The sequence below is a fragment of the Syngnathus floridae genome, chromosome 7 (genome assembly GCF_059516105.1).
Source record: "Syngnathus floridae isolate MCC-2025c chromosome 7, RoL_Sflo_1.0, whole genome shotgun sequence".
NCBI classification, from domain to species: domain Eukaryota; kingdom Metazoa; phylum Chordata; class Actinopteri; order Syngnathiformes; family Syngnathidae; genus Syngnathus; species Syngnathus floridae.
In genome coordinates this window covers 10,367,171-10,384,486 of record NC_142419.1, presented here as the reverse complement: position 1 = coordinate 10,384,486, position 17,316 = coordinate 10,367,171, and the positions used below count along the sequence as shown (strand labels likewise).

Below are 17,316 nucleotides of genomic sequence, written 5' to 3'. Positions count from 1 at the left end.
TTGAGTGAACCGATTCTAAAGATTCATGAGTACTGGAATGCAGATAACTAGTACAAAAGAGACAGCCAAGGTGTGCCAGGTTGACATAGCCGACTGGTTAGTTACACGGGCCATTGCTCGGTAAATGCTTGGTTCGATCCCAACTGTGAGCATATACCTAAATGTGCTTTTAGATGTTTTGAGTGAACCGATTTGAAATATTCGTGAACTGGAATGCACATCACTAGTACAAAAGAGTGCAGACCCTCAAGGGTAGCCAGGTCTAAATAGCCGACTGGTTAGCAACACGGGCTCTGGCTCTGTAAGAACTTGGTTCGATCCCAGGCGTGAGCATAAGCTTCATTGTGCTTTTAGATCTCTTGAGTGAACCGATTCTAAAGATTCAATGTACTGGAATGCACATCACTAGTACAAAAGAGTGCAGATGGCCACGGTCAGCCATGTCAAAATAGCCAACTGGTTAGTTGCACGGGCTCTTGCTCGGTAGGAACTTGGTTCGATCCCAGGGGTGAGCATATACCAAAATGTGCTTTTAGAATTGGAACCTCGCTTTGTATGCATACTCATATGCAAACAAATGTAAGTATTCACGTGTAAATACATAAGGTGGCCCCACCCCCAAGTTGGCGGGGTAATCCAATGGATCTTTTTTTTTTTTTTTTTTACCTCGTGTAGTGTACCTATTGAAGTGTCCATGAGGTGTACCTAATCACAGGCCACTTCAAAGGTCACAGGTGTCAAGCTCTAGTCCTTGGGGCCGCATTCCAACATGTTTTCTAAGATTCCCTCGTTAAGTGCACCTGCGTGAAAAGTTTTAGCTCCTGAGAACGTGAAAATGAGCTAAATCTTTTCACGCAGGTGCGTTTAACGAGGGTAACTTGGAAAACATATTGGAACGCAGCCCCTCGAGGACTGGAGGTCGACACCCCTGGTTTAAGTGAAACACCCGCCCTCACCCCCACTTTCTGATTGGCTGTTTGATCTGTGACGTCATTCGGACACTCCATTAGGTACACCGCCATTTTCAGGTGTACCTAATCACAGGCCACTTCATTAGGGAAAAATCATGGTCAAAGCTTCACGGAAAGTGAACAGTGCCACACCCGCCCTCACCCCCACTTTCTGATTGGCTGTTTGATCTGTGACGTCACTCGGACACTCCATTAGGTGCACCGCCATTTTCAGGTGTTCTAATAACAGGCCAATTCATTAGGGAAAATTCATGGTCAAGCTTAAATGAAAGTGAAAAGTGCCACACCCGCCCTCACACCCACTTTGATTGGCTTTGATCGGTGACGTCATTCAAACACTATTATGTACACCGCCATTTTCAGGTTCGTTCGCGAAGATTCATGAGTGAGTGACAGACAGTGTTGCTGATATGCCAGCCGACACGCGTTATGCCAACATTGATGTTTTAATTTTTTGTTTGTTGGATTGTAGTTGATGGTGTTATTATACCGAATGTGTTGTCATATAAAGCAGTTAACCAAATGTCTGATTTCTGTTTTAATTGGCGAATATAAAAACAAGGAATAAAACACCAGGCAAGTTTTGACATAAATGTTTATTTAATAATAATAATAATAATAATAATAATAATAATAATAATAATAATCCATCCATCCATTTTCCTTACCGCTTAGTCCCCACGGGGGTCGCGGGTGTGCTGGAGCCTATCCCAGCCGTCATCGGGCAGTAGGTGGGGGACACCCTGAACCGGTTGCCAGCCAATCGCAGGGCACAAATAATAATAATAATAATAACAATAATAAATATTAAATAATAATGTTTAAAGTAAATTTCAAACCAGCAATCCAATGTGAAATTGCAGTAGATATATTGGATAACAATATTTAGGCGTATATATGCATACATGTTATCTAAAAACTACTATAACTGTTATAAAATCAAGGTTACCCAAAGAGAAGCAAAGTCTCCCCGCTGTTGCGTAACGGCGCATCCCTTCATGCAATAAAGTTAGCCATTAGCTTGGAGAAAACGTGCATGAAAGAAGTGGTGTTTCAGTGAGTGGTTCTTTCTTTCCTTGGCAAATCGTAAATCTACATTCTGGCTTACATCGTTCACACCAGGAGACGCAACACGTTCAGTGACTGATCCGTTGATACACGGGAAGGGAGTTCACCCATTAACTCGTTCACGAACGGGAAAGTCAGAATTAGTTCCCTCACTGATCCGTTCTCGCGATGAACTGGAAATGCAAATCACTGACTCGTTTACTCGGGAAATGCAATTCACGCCTCATTCGTGAACGGGAAGTTACGTCATGACGCAATCCTCAGAGGAAGCGAGACAGGAAGTTGGCTCCTCCGAGCGAATCGTCTTCGGTTTCAAAATAACTATAAAAATTCTGCTGATTTTGATTTAAAATGATACAAAACTATTGAAATTAAAAGGAAAATGACTTTATAATAAAAACAATTGAATTAACCCCCCCCCCCTTTTCATGGCAGGGGAGGCGTTGCCACCTCTGACCGCACGTCCCTGAGAAAGACAGATATAGAGAATAATTTTAAAAATGTTCGAAAATGTGCTTACAAAAAATATAGCAGCACTAAAATCTAAGGGGTGTTAAAAATACAGTGGCTCCATCTCCTGGCAAAATGCAGACAGTAAATATTTATAAATAGGAAGGGAAGTAACATGCCAAACCATATCAAAGCTCTTTGCGCAATACTTTTTGGCACGTTATTGCCTGTTTCAGTTTTCTGAATATTGTCTGATCAAAATCTAGTAGGGAAAATCTCAGACACTGGTAAATATGCCTGTACAAATAAGACTTAAGTTTTCCCAAAGTTGACATTTACATATTAACAATATTTCCACTTCAGTGTAAACATTTATATTTTGATTTTCATTTGTCAGAGATGGTCTAGTATCGCGCTCTCTGCCCGGTTGAAGTTCCTCTCGTTGTGACTGTGCCGCTGGCAGTGGACAAATGGACATAAGAACTTGATTCACCTGCAACTGTCATGCTTGAACCTTAGTTATTTTTTATTCACTCTTCCCACAATTATGTCAAAAAAATATATACTGATGCTTGCCTTTAATCCCTACACTGTATAAAGATAAATTAGAATATAGTTCTAGTCTTAATTTGTATCGCCTAAGAAAAAGCTAACGTGAAACCATTTTTGACTACAGTGCAACTGCAGGATCTTGCAACAGTTGTCCTTTGTGTAAACTATGAATCAAATAAATATGACAAGCTCGTCATCTGACTCCATGATCAGCAACATGTGCTATTGCCGGAGTCCGTTGTAGTCAGATTACTTTTAGGAAACGGGGTCACCGGCACGGGTACAAGGAAGTACACGCAAGTGCCTGTTGTCATCAGGGCGAGGGCGGCCAACAGCGTCAGGCCTCGCCTCAGCAGCAGCTGGTTCAGAGGGAGCTGGTTTGCTTTTGCCTGCTGCTGAGTAACTGTGTTGCCATCGCTTGTATCAATCCTGTTCTGTTCCTGCTCAGATAGACTCATTAAGGCCAAGTGTGTGCTCTTGTGGGCACGCTTCACAGCCTGGAAAGACAAAGACAAAACAAAACCAGCAACTACAGAATGCAAGTGTTGTCGAAATTTCATTCAAACTCTTCCCAAGTTGTTTCATCAACCACTTCCAAATTTACGCAAAATATACAACAAAGTTGGGGAACACTAAACTGCAAAGCATTTGGGTGAGCAAATTAACATTCGATGATCAAGTAAGCTTGTCATTTCGTTGGAATTTACCTCCTCTGTCATTCTCTCCCAGTCCAACTTAAAGATGATAATGATGTAAATGATTGACTGCAAGACAAAGCAAATCAGAATGCCCAGCCAGAAACCTTGGAACAAAAAAGAAAGAAAAATCCATAATTGGTCAGTATTTATTCAATCTCTAAGGTTATCTGTATGTGTAGTAGTCTCCCTTCTATTTTACATCCCGGACTACCCCCAGCAATAAATGAAAATCATGTTATGGAAATTTCCTATTTAAATATGCGTAAAGATTCACATTATAAAATAAATCTACAGCTGTCACTTTCTGTAGGTGTGAAAAGCAGGATTACAGAGATTGACATTCAATAATTCTCAATTTCCAGCAAAAATTAGGCTGCGCTGAAATACTTCCTGTTTTCATTTTCTTTCAAATATACAGTTTCAAACTAAAACGATCTAGTGGAAGTTTTATTGTAGTTTTATTTTAAATTGTGAAAGCTGAACAATGATGCTCTGGGGACAAATAAGAAACTCTTTGAATCTCGTTTGTCGAACCTGATGATAGAAAAAAAGAAAACAAACATAGCAAGTACAAAGAACCAGCAATAACACCTGCTGGGAACTGGTTGTGAAACCTGAAGTCAAGTAAGGGGGAGCAACAAAGCGACAACTGTTCAAACCTGGTTGGAAAAATAAAAGATCAGAATGCAACAATAACATAAAGACATGACCTACCTAAAATTCTGAGATTCACAACAAACATGAGCGTAACGCCAAGTGTGAGTCCGATGCCATAGTATCCGATGAAGTTAGCCACAGCTGGAATCTTCTGCTTTCCTGTTCCTAGAAAGATGCCTGTGCACACAGACTAGCCGTACAGAAAAAAACAAAACGAGTGTATTTACTATTTTGATTGCTCTGATCCATCAATGAGCGCACGCAAGACTCACCACGAGGCCGTCAAAGAACTGAAGGAAGATGTATGCGTTCATCACAAGCGACACCAGATTGACGATATTTCTGTGAATATATATATCATTTTGTTTAACAATGTACAAAAAAAAATCATAGACAAACATCTTGGATGACCAAGAGAGATGTTTTACTTTTTCTTTTACATTTTTGGGGCAAGACCTTAGTGGAAAGTAGGTCAAATAAAGAATTCAGAAAAAACTTGTAAACATTAAAGTAGAAGACATAGTATTTTAAAAAAGTCAAGATTTTTCAAATCCCATGTCATTTTTTGTCATTTTACTGGATTACATTGTATTTCTTGAAGAATGAAATTCTGAATCTTTTTAGATTTTTCGAAAAACTGAATTTTTTGAGGAATAAGAATGCAACTTTATGAGACTAAACAGTTTCTTTTTTTAATGGACGGATGAGTACCGATATCAGTCTTATTTCAAGGTAACAGTCCTCCTGTGGCCGTCTTGTGATCAGGAACTAGAAATTGGAAATAAGAAAATATAAAATTGCTATTAATTTCATGCAGTTGTAAGTAAAATTTTTTCATTGGGTTGTATAGGTATTTCTTAAAAATTATCTGTCATTGTTTTTTGGGGAAATTTTATGGATCAAAAGTACTGGTGGTATCGGTACTTGGTATCGGTATGGGTGACTATTGAGAGTTGCATCCTTGTATTGGTACCAGACTGAAAAAAAGTGGTCTGAACATCCCTAGTTTTTCTTACATTATTTACAATTTGGACGAGTTAGAAAGTACAAAAGACATTTTGAGAAATTAATATTTTATTTATTCAATCTTAATGTATGTCTGTACATTTAAATAATAGTTTTATTTTGGTTAGTTTGATCCCACAAGAGATCGTTTCTACTTTTTAGTTTTTATGGAGATGTTTTTGCCCAATTCAACATATAAGAAGTCCAGCAACGTGTGGTTTGCAACTTTAAATATTAACCAATGTACATAGTAGTATCCACTCACTGATCAGAGGTGAAGATGAAGCCAATCACTGATTTCGTGGAGCCAAGAATGATGCCTGCAACAACTGTAAATGCACCTGAAGACAGCACAAACACAAACTCTGATTTAACAAAGGGTATTGGTAACCACCACACTGACAAAAATACTGCATACTGTGACAAAAAGAATCTAGTTGTCCCTTCTTGAGAGAAAAAAAACATTATTCTTTGGGAAAATTATATTTTGTAAGATTATTCTTTCAAGGAAAATGTTTGTATTCTCTGGGGGAAAATGTGGATTTTTAGTGATGGTGAGGAATATTTTTTTTTACCAGGAAAAACTAAGAGTTTTTAAAAATGCAATTTTCTGTAAGGTAAAAGTCTCAGGCTTAACCTAAAATTTATTTCAGGTAAAATAGTCAAAGTCTTATGAAAACAACATTGTTTTTATTTGGATGAAAGGTTATATGGACTGGGGCCAAGGATATCTCAGGGGTCCACGAAAAAAATTTTTTTTTTTTGTACAAATCCACAAAATTCATCAAAAAATACAGATGAAGATTCATTGTATTTTTGAAAATGTACAAAAGTCAGTCATTAATCTGGCCTGGCACCTGGCAGGTTCTCGCGAGCACAGTGTATATATATTTATGTACATCAAGTTTGTAGGGTTCTTTGTCTTTTCATACTCTTATCTACTAGACACATTATGTTCACAGATGAAATAAAATGAAAACTCAAAATTACCTGCGAGGCTGAGCGCCACCTTGCAGGTAAGGATGGCCCTGCCCGTGTCCCCGGCCCCAAGGGCATTGCCCACTCGTGCGCATGCCGCGGCCTGTATGCTGAAAGGCAACTAAACAGGCAAAGAGGTTATGAATTTAAGAAGCCAATACAAATGTGGTTTATTTCAAAACACGTTACTATTTTACCATATAGGTGAGAATAGACACCATCGTTATTGCGTGCTGGGCGGCCAGTTCATCTTTGCTCAACATCCCTGAATAGCAAAATGACATCATGATAAAACTAGGTAGGTAAAAAAGGTAGGTAGGTAGGTAGGTAGGTAGGTAGGTAGGTAGGTAGGTAGGTAGGTAGGTAGGTAGGTAGGTAGGTAGGTAGGTAGGTAGGTAGGTAGGTAGGTAGGTAGGTAGGTAGGTAGGTAGGTAGGTAGGTAGGTAGGTAGGTAGGTAGGTACCTGCAAAGAATCCACCCAACTCAAAGAGCCACCACTCGAAACATTTCATGAGCATGCTCGGAACAGCCAGATTCATGTAGGAGCCCCACTCCTGCAGAGATTCCATTGACCAACCTGTAGGAAATTTCTGAGGCTTAGAGAAGTAGACATACAGCAAATGGGGCCAAACAAACAAAGAGACGTGTATAGGTGGGGCCCCCAGGTCATCAAAGACTCACCTCCCCATGTTGATAGGTGCAGTTTCTTCCAGCGTATGTAAGCAAACAATAGAACACAGATGCTAATCTGAGAGAGTGTGTTGGCAGCTGCAGATCCACTGGGTGGCGCACACAAAGAGGCAGAGAAACGCACAAATGCATAAAAGCGGAGAGAGACTCATGTTTGCACACAGTGCATGTAATGTTATGGTTTGATGATTGAAACTAAAGCGAACTTACTAGACTCCTAGATGGAACCAGTGTAAGAACACATAATTCATCATCAAGTTGGCAACATTTGCCATGGCTGCAGTGTACATCTGCGGAAGTATTATACCCTGAAATACATATAAAGACACAAACAGGCTATTTAGATACTGACCACAGCATTGGTGCCAGAATGAAATAAAAACAACAAAATATTTGACCTTTTTCTTTCGCATAAGAATCAGAAACTTTCTATTTTTTTGTTCATCATTAATATTTTTTAGGAGGGTTTAATACTCAAAACTTATCACATGGATCCCATTCTAGTTAAAGAGAGAGAGAGAGAAAAAAGGCCACACTAAAGCCTTTAATAAATTCACCGCTATCATGCATTCTCACCTGGTTCTGCAAATAAGATGCTTGAAGATGGTGCAGAAACATTGCCTAACAAACCACAATACAATATGACACCATCGTAATAATAACATGCTAATTTTACACAGTAAAGTTGCAACTCACTGGCACGGCTGGCAAGAAGGCTATGATGTATACATGCGCTATTCTGAAACCAACAGGATGATTTATGCATTCAAATCATATGTGTATGATACAGGTGTGTATGTTGATATTCTGTTGGTCTGTTACCGGGTGACCTTGGGGTCCTGGCCCATAAGCAGCAGGAGGCTCTGGGCATTGATGAGCAGACCCCAACAGGGCAGACAGAACAACATCAGGATGACAATGCCTCGCTGCAAGATCACGCCTACTCGCAGCAGGTTCTTACCCCCAAAGGTCTGTGGTGGACACAGTTTGGTGTATAGGCTATTTGCATTATGTGAAAATATATCATCGGCTTTCCAAACCTGAGCAACCAATGTATCACAAGCAAGAGCAAGACCATATCCTGTTGCTGCTGTGGTGATGTTGATGGTCTGAAAAGAAGCATAAACATGCCATGTGTGGATTTTCTTGCCCTTCTTAAATACAAGACGAGGGGGTGGGCCAACCCTGGGGAGAGATTAAAGGGCATGCGTGCATGCCTTCAAAAAATTGGGAGGGTGGAATTTTGCACAGTATTTTCACTACATCAACTGGAAATTGTGGCTGATTAAAAGTAGAATAAAATGCTAGTATAATAATTCCACTTGCATTTCCATGTTTTTTTTTCACCCCGCGATAAATGTAATACTTTCCCCTCACAAAATAAAAAAGATTGAAGATGAACATTTCCTGAGGTTGGAAGCAGTGCTCCAACATTTTCACAAATGCTGAAGGATGTGTGTGACATATAAAAGTCACAAAATTGGATAACTGTAACAGCTATTTAATACAGCATATGAGGGATGACTAAACCCGTGGGGCTTGTGAGGAAAGGCTAAATTATAGAGCAGCTACGTATGGCTATTTATGCCATATCAGGGCTTCAGAAATTGTGACGCTATGAAAACGCACTCCAGATGGTGCCCAAGATTTAAAATGTAATGGCATATAAAAATTACACTTTTTCATTTATTTTTATTTTTTTATTTCTTTGTTTATTTATTTGTCTGTCTGTCTAGCCATCAATGTGATTTTATGCATTAGATTAAAAGTGTAATGACGGTTTGGTATACTTTTTTGTGTTAGTGTGATTTCTTGACAAATAAACAAAGCTAGGAGCATTCTCAAGGGGGAGGGGTGGAGAGCACCAATTAATTCGATCAATCATAGAAGATAAAAAAAGCACTTACAGACGACGCTAATCCATATCCAGCCATCACCTCGTTGCCCAAACGTCCGCAGAACATGGTGACCACGAAGGGAAGCAGATAATTAAGGAACCGAGAGAGCAACTAGAGACAAATAATGAGAGCACAGAACATATTTTACTCCATCAAATTTTTTCGTTTCTTTTTTCATTTTAGTTATTCAATTAATTGGATCCCCAGAATTTTTTTTCTTTTTTTAGAGCTTAGTTGGTTTTCTTTGTTGTTGTGGGCCCCTGAGAATTTTGTACATAGAATTATGGCCAAGTGGGACCTAATTTGAGTTTCCAAATAGATAATAAACAACACATTGCAATAGCTGTGGTCAGTGTGTCATCTTACCACAGGCCCAGCCATTCTCAAGATGTGGCACACTTCATCTCTGTAGCTCAGGGGCATCTTGGGACAGGTCCAACTGCAAACGAACATCTTGTCACTCGATCCCGGCGCCATGTCTTCTTCTCCACCACACACTTTGGGGAAAGTACACTTTTGTCTTTTCACTGTTCCTGTCTGTTGTTATAACTTCAAAAGCCAGGATGTCGATGAGGATGGAGTGCTTGCTTGGTTCCATCGGAACCCCGCCAAGGGCAGCTGAAACAATTGAGATTGTTGAAAAAGAAGAGAGCATGCTGCAATCAAAACAACAGATCACAGGAGTTCATCTTTAGTACTCCTTGTAACTCCTCTTTCAAATTTATTATAACAATGAAATACACATATGTCTGTTCAGTGAGGAAGGTACAGTATTCATAATTTTTTTTAATCCAGTGTATTTTATATAGTGCATTTCTTGTAGAAACTGGTCATTCCTTGCTGTATCATTTTTTTATGGGTTCTTTATGCTTTGTCCTTTTAGTATGTCACCTTTATTCTGTCATATAGGCCTAATGTCAGGTTGGACAAGTTGTCAGTATGTCAAGCCTGCTTCCTGTATCAACCCTGCTTTTGTTACTATTTGTGTTTTACGTGTACCCCCCAATATAAAATAGCATCAAATTTTGATGGAATCAGAAGTTCAGATGATGGATGGATATTTTTATTAGCCTCACAATAGGGAAATTTGCATTGTTTGAGCAGAAATAGTGCATATAGGAAAATAAAATAATAAAAATAGCATGCAAGCAAAGACATTTGTACATGGAGCGCATTGCACCAAATAAAATCTCAATTAGAATAGAATACCTTTGTTGTGACTGTGCAACAGGTACACGAAATAGGAAGCACTCCTCCATTGCTGTTTTGTAGGAGGGAATGGAGTGTGAAACATAATGTGGAATACAAAGTATGCATATATAAAGAGGGCAGTGTAGCTGCAACTTTGTTTACAGGTGCATGGTTGAAATTGTTGGAATTCTTTTCCATGGCTAGATTATCTGGCCCAGCGGTACTTTTTCTCCATCGTCCAGCACAGATGCTTCTGACATTGCTTTTGGTTCAGGAGTTGCTTGACACATGGAATTCTATAGTTGTAGCCCATGTAATTAGTGGTTCTTGATGCACAGACACCAGCCTCAGGCCACTCCCCCCTCTTTTCCGGCCACATTTTTCCCCTTCCTTTTAATACTGTTTGATCTCTTATACAGCACTCTGAACATTGAGCTTCTTTTGTCATTTTTTTCAGACCTTTGCACTGATAGTTCCCTTCACAAACGGTCAAGTCAGTGGTCTTCCCCATGATTCTTAAAGGGACTGTGTGAAATCTAGTGCCATCTAGTGGCGAACTAGGCGCATTCTATTACATACGCCCGGCGCCAGCACACCTGCCTGACAATAGGGCCCACTGTGTGTTGATTTCAAATGTATGAATAAGAAAAAACGAGGCTTAATAAGACGGATTCATATTTGTTTTAAAAAAGGCATCAAATGATATTACGACTTTCAGATAGTTTTTAAAGTATTTCTGAAGTAGTAGTATTATCATCACGGTTATACTCACCTTTCCCAACATTTATTTGTGTCATATAATATAAAAGACTTTCAGTCCTATTAGTTCTTTTGGCTCAACACAAGTATATATAATAAAAAAAGGAAATGAAAGAAAATAAAATCAAACAAGAAAAAATGCACTTAAAGTGACCTTCCAACAATAGCGCTGAGAATAAAAGTGATCAGTATTCAGTCTTATCTTCTGGATGACCTTGACAATGTGGATTCCTGAAGTTTCATCTTGTCTTCACCAGTCCAGCATTGTAACAGTTTGCAGGGGACTGTTTGTGGTATTATTGAACGTGAGGTTGGCGTGGAGCAGCATTGAGCTCTCGGGCAGCGGGACCAGGAAATGCACGCAAGTGCCCACTGCCAGGAGGCCCAGTGCAGTAACCATGGTGATGCCTCGCCGGAGAACCAGCTGGGAAACAGAGAGATGTCCGGCGTCTTCCTTGTTGCCGGGCGGACTCTTTGAATCGACATCGGGACATTCGTCGCATACGTGCGTGAAGCCTTCCATTGACTTTTTATCATTTTATGAGAATACAAGCACAAGACAATTGATTATGTCAGCATGCTCGATCAATCATCTCTTTGTTAGTCTGTTAGTAAGTTAATTAGCCAATCATCAGCAAGTTAGTAACATTTCAGTAGTGGGTAGTGCAGAGTCATACTGAGTAGTGTGAGTAAAAAAAAGTGTTTCACTTACAGTGTGCTGTACTTGTGTCTGCTCTCCATTTTGGTCAATAGCCGCAGCACTTGTGTTCAGTAATGGCACATTTGGCTTAGCCTGGGCTCGTTTCAGTGCCTGCAATCCAATAACCACATAAGCAAGTCTTGTTGAAGCTTTTTGATGATTCGGAACTCATCGCTGCTCCACACTCACACCTCCTCTGTGATGCTCTTCCAATTGAGTTTGAATATGACCACAATGTAGAAGATGGCTTGGAGAACCACACAAATGAGGTGACCCAGCCAAAAACCTGTGAAAAAAAACACCAAAAACACTGACAGATGACTCTGTCTTGTTTGTGTCAAAACAAGCATCAGGTCAATACCGAAAATGCTTAGTTGGGAGACAAACATCAGCACGACACCGATGGAGAGGCCGATGCAGTAGTAGCCGATGAAGTTAGCCACCGCGGGTATCTTTTGCTTCCCCGATCCCATAAAGATCCCTCCAGACACGCCCTGAAACGGGACAGTCACATATATATATATATATATGCAATTTTTTGTATTTTTTTGTATTTTGAATGCAAAAATGTTTGTATTTAAAGATTTTGTTACAAACCACAATGGCTTCAAATAACTGTAGGACGCAGTAAATGCTCATCAAGTGAGACAGCAGACTGATGATCTTCCTAAAAGGTCATGTTAGTCAAATGTTATTTCTATGTTTTATGGTTCCTATTATGGGGACAAAATAAATGCTATCTATGTGCTGTTAATTTTACGGCATAGTAAGACTTTGTTCTTGTAAGATTACCTTAACCCCTCATACAAATTGTTAGTTTTTTTTATTGATTTAAGTGGTTTTTTTTCAGAACAGGAAAATGTAAGTAATATAGCGACTTAACCATTGCAAATTATTCTTGTAACATTACAACTTTTCCCCTGTAAAAGTATAATAAATTTTTTAACTTGAGTTTCAAATAATTGCCTCTACTGAATAAACAACTTTTTTTCATTAAATGACTTCATCCACATAATAGCGTTACTTTTTCTTCATGTTATTGCAATTCAATTTTTCACAAATTCTGAATCTGAGGATTTCGTTTTTTTTCTTCACCATTAGAAATGTCCTTTTACAAATGAAACGTTTATAATAACGTAATGATAATATTTCCTCATGTTGTTCTGATTTTACACTCTATTATGACATTTTTTAGCGACTGATTTTATTACGACCACCTCCCCCCTAGAATATTCCATGTCGTTTTTATGAAATCACGGCTGAAACTTGTAGAATTACACAAAATGTGACACAATCCAAGAAACTCACGGGTCAGAGGTGAAGAGGAAGCCAATGACGGATTTTGTCGCTCCGACCACGGTGGCTTGAACAACGGCAAATGCAACTGGAAAAAAAAACAAGAAAAACATTGCATGACGCCACACCGGGAACGACAACCAGCACACACCAGCTTCTGACCTGAAAGCGTCAGTGCCACTTTGCATGTGAGAATTGCTCCTGCCGTGTCCCCAGCGCCGAGAGCATTGCCCACTCGAGCGCACGCCGCCACTTGGATGCCAACTGTCACCTACCATTTTGTATGAAATGTATATAGTTGACTTTATGAAGACACAAAACTTGCACAAGATTTCCTGACGGGCTATACCATGTAGTTTAGGTTTCCCACTGTTATCAAGGCGTGATGGGCCGCCAACTCATCTTTACCAAGCATCCCTGCCATGGACGATACAAAAGAATTGTAATAAAGTGACTTCTTGAAATTAATTGTGATGCATAAAAAAAAAAAAAAAATTGGATATCATAACATAAATTGTAGAACATAAAATTAATGAAACTGCATGAAAGAATAAACAATAAACGGAATGAAAAGAATAAATGAAAAAGCATGATTCGAAAGTATAACATTGAAATTAGGAAAAACATATTTGCCTGCAAACAAGCCCCCCAAGTCATAAATCCACCATTCAAAACACGTCATGAGTGTGCTGGGGATGGCCAGTTTCATGAAGGAGCCCCATTCCTGCAGCGACTCCACAGACCATCCTGCAGGGGTCGCAAGACACGAATTTATGGAGACAACATTGCGTACGCGTACACGACTGAAGCGCATCCGGAGATTACGATGTATTATCCAGCTTTGTTTACGGCTTTTACATACGCTTATTTAATGAAAATATAAATAAGCAACAAAGAATATAGAGGATAAAAATATTTCATGTTACCTCCCCATGTCGTTTTATGCAGCTTCTTCCACCAAATGTAAGCAAACAGGAAAACACAAAGGTAGATATCTGTCAGGGTGCTTGCTGCTGCAGATCCACTGGAAAAAAAAAGTCTCATACCACAACACATATCCTGTACATTTGTGTGGTTGTGTATGCGTGCGTTGCACTTACTACACTCCAAAATCAAGCACGCTGATGAAGATGTAGTTAGTCAGCAAGTTTGCCACATTTGCCAGGGCGGCAGCGTACATCTGTGGTAGTATTATCCCCTTAAACGATGACAGCACAATACAGTGAGAACCGGTCGCTCCTAATACATTGGTGCCTTGAGATACCAGCAATCTCACTTTGGAGTTTTTTTTTTTTTTGGGGGGGGGGGGGGGGGGGGTGATATGAGACGTTGTTTGACCAATTTTTTGCTTTGACAAGCGTGCAATTTGTTTTTATCCAAATGCTGTGTGATGAGAGTGAACTCAACTTACTTCATAACCAGCACCAGTCTGGCAGTGATAAATTCTTCAAAAAAAAGAGGCTTCACGCTGTTTAGTGTAATTCCCAGTTGAAGTTTACTGTCAAACTAAACATAAAACAAAATAATTACTTTACTGTATACTTTGGGCAAGGTCATTTAGATTAATAACAATCTAAAACACCTAATGATTTGAGCACAAATGGTGAAGCTACACATGGAAACAAGAATTTTTGTCTCTATACTCACAGGCATACAGTATATATTTTTTTTACCTTCTGTGAAGAACAGCTTATATTACTGTGGCTTACTGATTAGTTTGTCTATATTATGTCTATATTATATTGGCCGCAGATGGACAAGGTCTGCACACCAGAAGGAGCAGCCGAATGTTAATTGAGTTGAAGCAAAAAAAAAAAAGAAAAAGAAAATATGGTTGAATTCTTTTCATTCTATTTTATTTAGTTATCTGGTTTTTAAGTGAAATATAAATGATTACTAGTTTTCTTATTAAATAGCACATCATTACCATTTTTGTGAGGCTTCATTTCAACAACGGAGGATAATTTAGAAGAGTTGCTAAGTGAACAAATTCAACTCATATCCCAAGGCACCACTGTACATTGTATGTATTAGAGCAGCAAACAAGCCAACAGTAAGCTTACAATAAACTTAGGATGCACTCCAGTGTTTTTTTTTTTTTTCTTCAACTGGTTAGGGAGAGTTGAGTTATTACAGTTTTGCGTTTTATGGCATGTCATAAAGATTTGGATGGGGCAGGATTGTCAAAATGCGTATTTGAGTACGGAAAAGCCCTCAAAATGTCATTTGACATAGTAAAGTAACAATGACGAAGGAATATGATGGGAGCATGTGTATTTGTGCACCTGATTTTGAAGATAGGAGAGCTGCAGGTGATATAGAAACATTGCCTAAAGGACAGATAGACATTTATTAGTCACAGAAGACAGTAAGGGTCAACTTTGCCTAGAAAAAAAACAGTGACACCTTCCTGAGCCATGATTCCAGGAGCTTTACGCCTCTGGCAAGCATGGCGAATAAGTCCGAGGTGGGGGACCAAACAAAGCACAGTTTGAAAGATCCCTCTGATGAATAACAATAATGTAATAAATTTTTCTTTGGGCGTGCATTTGCTACTTGGGTCTTCAATTACCTGACTTAAGCCAATTTCTTTGAGCACTACTACATCATCACAAACATAGAAACAAGTCCAACACTGAAAACAACTTACTGGTATTGCTGGGAGGTATGCCGTGATATACAACTGCGCAATCCTGAAATCACAATAGTCAGCGTTGTAGACCATCACACTTTGATGATTGATTGTGCTGCGAAGTGGTCACATTAGTTACCGGGTGACCTCGGGGTCTTGGCCCATAAGCAGCAGAAGACTCTGTGCATTGAGGAGCAGACCCCAGCAGGGCAGACAGAACAACAGCAGGATGATGATGCCTCGCTGCAGGATCACGCCCACGCGCAGCAGGTTCCTACTGCCAAAGGTCTGTTGCATGTTGATTTTATTTAGTGATCAAGGTTGGGTAAGAGGGGTGTCAATGTATAAGTGAGATTTCTCAGACCTGAGCGACCAAAGTATCAAGTGCAAAGCCCAAACCCAGGCCTGTCGCTGCAGTGGTGATATTGATGGTCTACAAAAGAAAGACAACAAACACATTGCTCATTGATTGCATCACAACTTTATCTAACAAAAACATCTATCTCCACAAAAATGCATATGTAATAGCTCAAATGAAGAGCATGTATGTGCAAAAGTAAAAACAGTGTGTCCAATAAAAAGTATGTAACTACAGATCAATTTAAAAAACAAGAGCAATTCATTTTCCTGCATTTAAAAAAAAAAAAAAAAAAAAATGTTACTACTACCAGTCAAAAGTTTGGACATGTTTTTTTCATTCTGTAGAAATCATTCTGACTGACTGGAGCTGTACGACCGAGTGTTTTTTCTACTGGTTTCACTTTGGAGAAATAGGTATCGAAATCTCAAACAAATAAAAAAAAACCTAGGTAGAACAGCATTTACTAATGGCTGTTTTCTTATATATAAAGAAAGAAAATTCTCCAATGCAAAGCAGCTAAGTCCAAGTAATCTTTGGAGGCAAACAAATGGAGATACACAATTTTCCTTGAAAAATGCCAATAACACCTCAAAAAGAACAGGAAAAGACTTCATGTAGTATATAATCGTCTTGCCCAGCCATTGGGCATTCCTACTCACAGCAGATGCTAATCCGTAGCCAGCCATCACTTCATTCGTCAGGTGTCCGCAAAACATGGTCACCACAAACGGAAGCAAATAACTGAGGATTCGAGCCACCAACTAAGAAGACACAATGGATGGATGAGTGATCCTCTAATGCAGGGGTGTCAAACTCATTTTTGTCGCGGGCCGCATTGTACTCATAGTTTCCTTCTGAGGGCCATTATGACTGTCAATGCCTTATATTATATACAATATAATATACGCAACTAGCTGAAATCAGAAATTAGTAAAACTGTTCAAATATTTTAAAAAGATGACTAGCAATATCTGTAGTTTTTAAAAGTGAAGACAATCTTAGTATTGCCACATGAATTTGATCCACAATTTGTCTTTGCGGGTCACACAAAATGATGTGACGGGCCGTATCTGCCCCCCGGGCCTTGAGTTTGACACCGATGCTCTAATGCATTGTGCCGTAAAGCAAGCGTGCTTACCAGGGGCCCCATCATCCTCAAGAGGTGGTACACCTCCTCCCTGAGGGCCTTGGGGAGCTTGCGACGCATCCATCTGCAGCAGAATATCTTGTCACTCGTGGCTTCCTCCATGCTTGCGTAGAGCATGTGTCTCCCTCTCTTGAACGCACCCTCATTTGTCCTCTGTACAGAGATCACCTCTTGTTATGCAAACTTTAAAGGTTACTAATTAATCAGCGGTAGGCGAGGCAGTTAGCCGCTGCGCTAACCCAGCCAGCCAGCAGTGAAACAGT

General features: G+C 39.5%; 2 protein-coding genes across 2 annotated transcripts; both read right to left on the bottom strand.

Annotated features, from left to right (window-relative positions):
• Positions 1-2,993: 2,993 nt before the first annotated feature.
• On the bottom strand, positions 2,994-9,778 carry LOC148395156 (multidrug and toxin extrusion protein 1-like). Its single transcript, XM_088381467.1, has 16 exons — positions 9,334-9,778; positions 8,977-9,078; positions 8,110-8,178; positions 7,892-8,040; positions 7,766-7,808; positions 7,646-7,690; positions 7,280-7,377; positions 7,061-7,158; positions 6,843-6,956; positions 6,577-6,644; positions 6,392-6,500; positions 5,667-5,742; positions 4,669-4,738; positions 4,454-4,586; positions 3,749-3,843; positions 2,994-3,538 (listed from the first exon to the last, which is right to left on the bottom strand). The coding sequence occupies exons 1-16, from the start codon at positions 9,442-9,444 to the stop codon at positions 3,251-3,253; spliced, it is 1,668 nt and encodes a 555-aa protein (XP_088237593.1). The 5' UTR covers positions 9,445-9,778; the 3' UTR covers positions 2,994-3,250.
• Positions 9,779-10,036: 258 nt separating this feature from the next.
• On the bottom strand, positions 10,037-17,183 carry LOC148395155 (multidrug and toxin extrusion protein 1-like). The gene is made up of 17 exons (XM_088381466.1): positions 17,045-17,183; positions 16,566-16,667; positions 15,910-15,978; positions 15,685-15,833; positions 15,564-15,606; positions 15,199-15,243; positions 14,014-14,111; positions 13,840-13,937; positions 13,547-13,660; positions 13,263-13,330; positions 13,076-13,184; positions 12,926-13,001; positions 12,215-12,284; positions 11,979-12,111; positions 11,809-11,903; positions 11,630-11,728; positions 10,037-11,443 (listed from the first exon to the last, which is right to left on the bottom strand). Exons 1-17 carry the CDS (start codon positions 17,168-17,170, stop codon positions 11,168-11,170), a joined length of 1,770 nt encoding a protein of 589 aa, XP_088237592.1. The 5' UTR covers positions 17,171-17,183; the 3' UTR covers positions 10,037-11,167.
• Between the last annotated feature and the right edge of the window lie 133 nt (positions 17,184-17,316).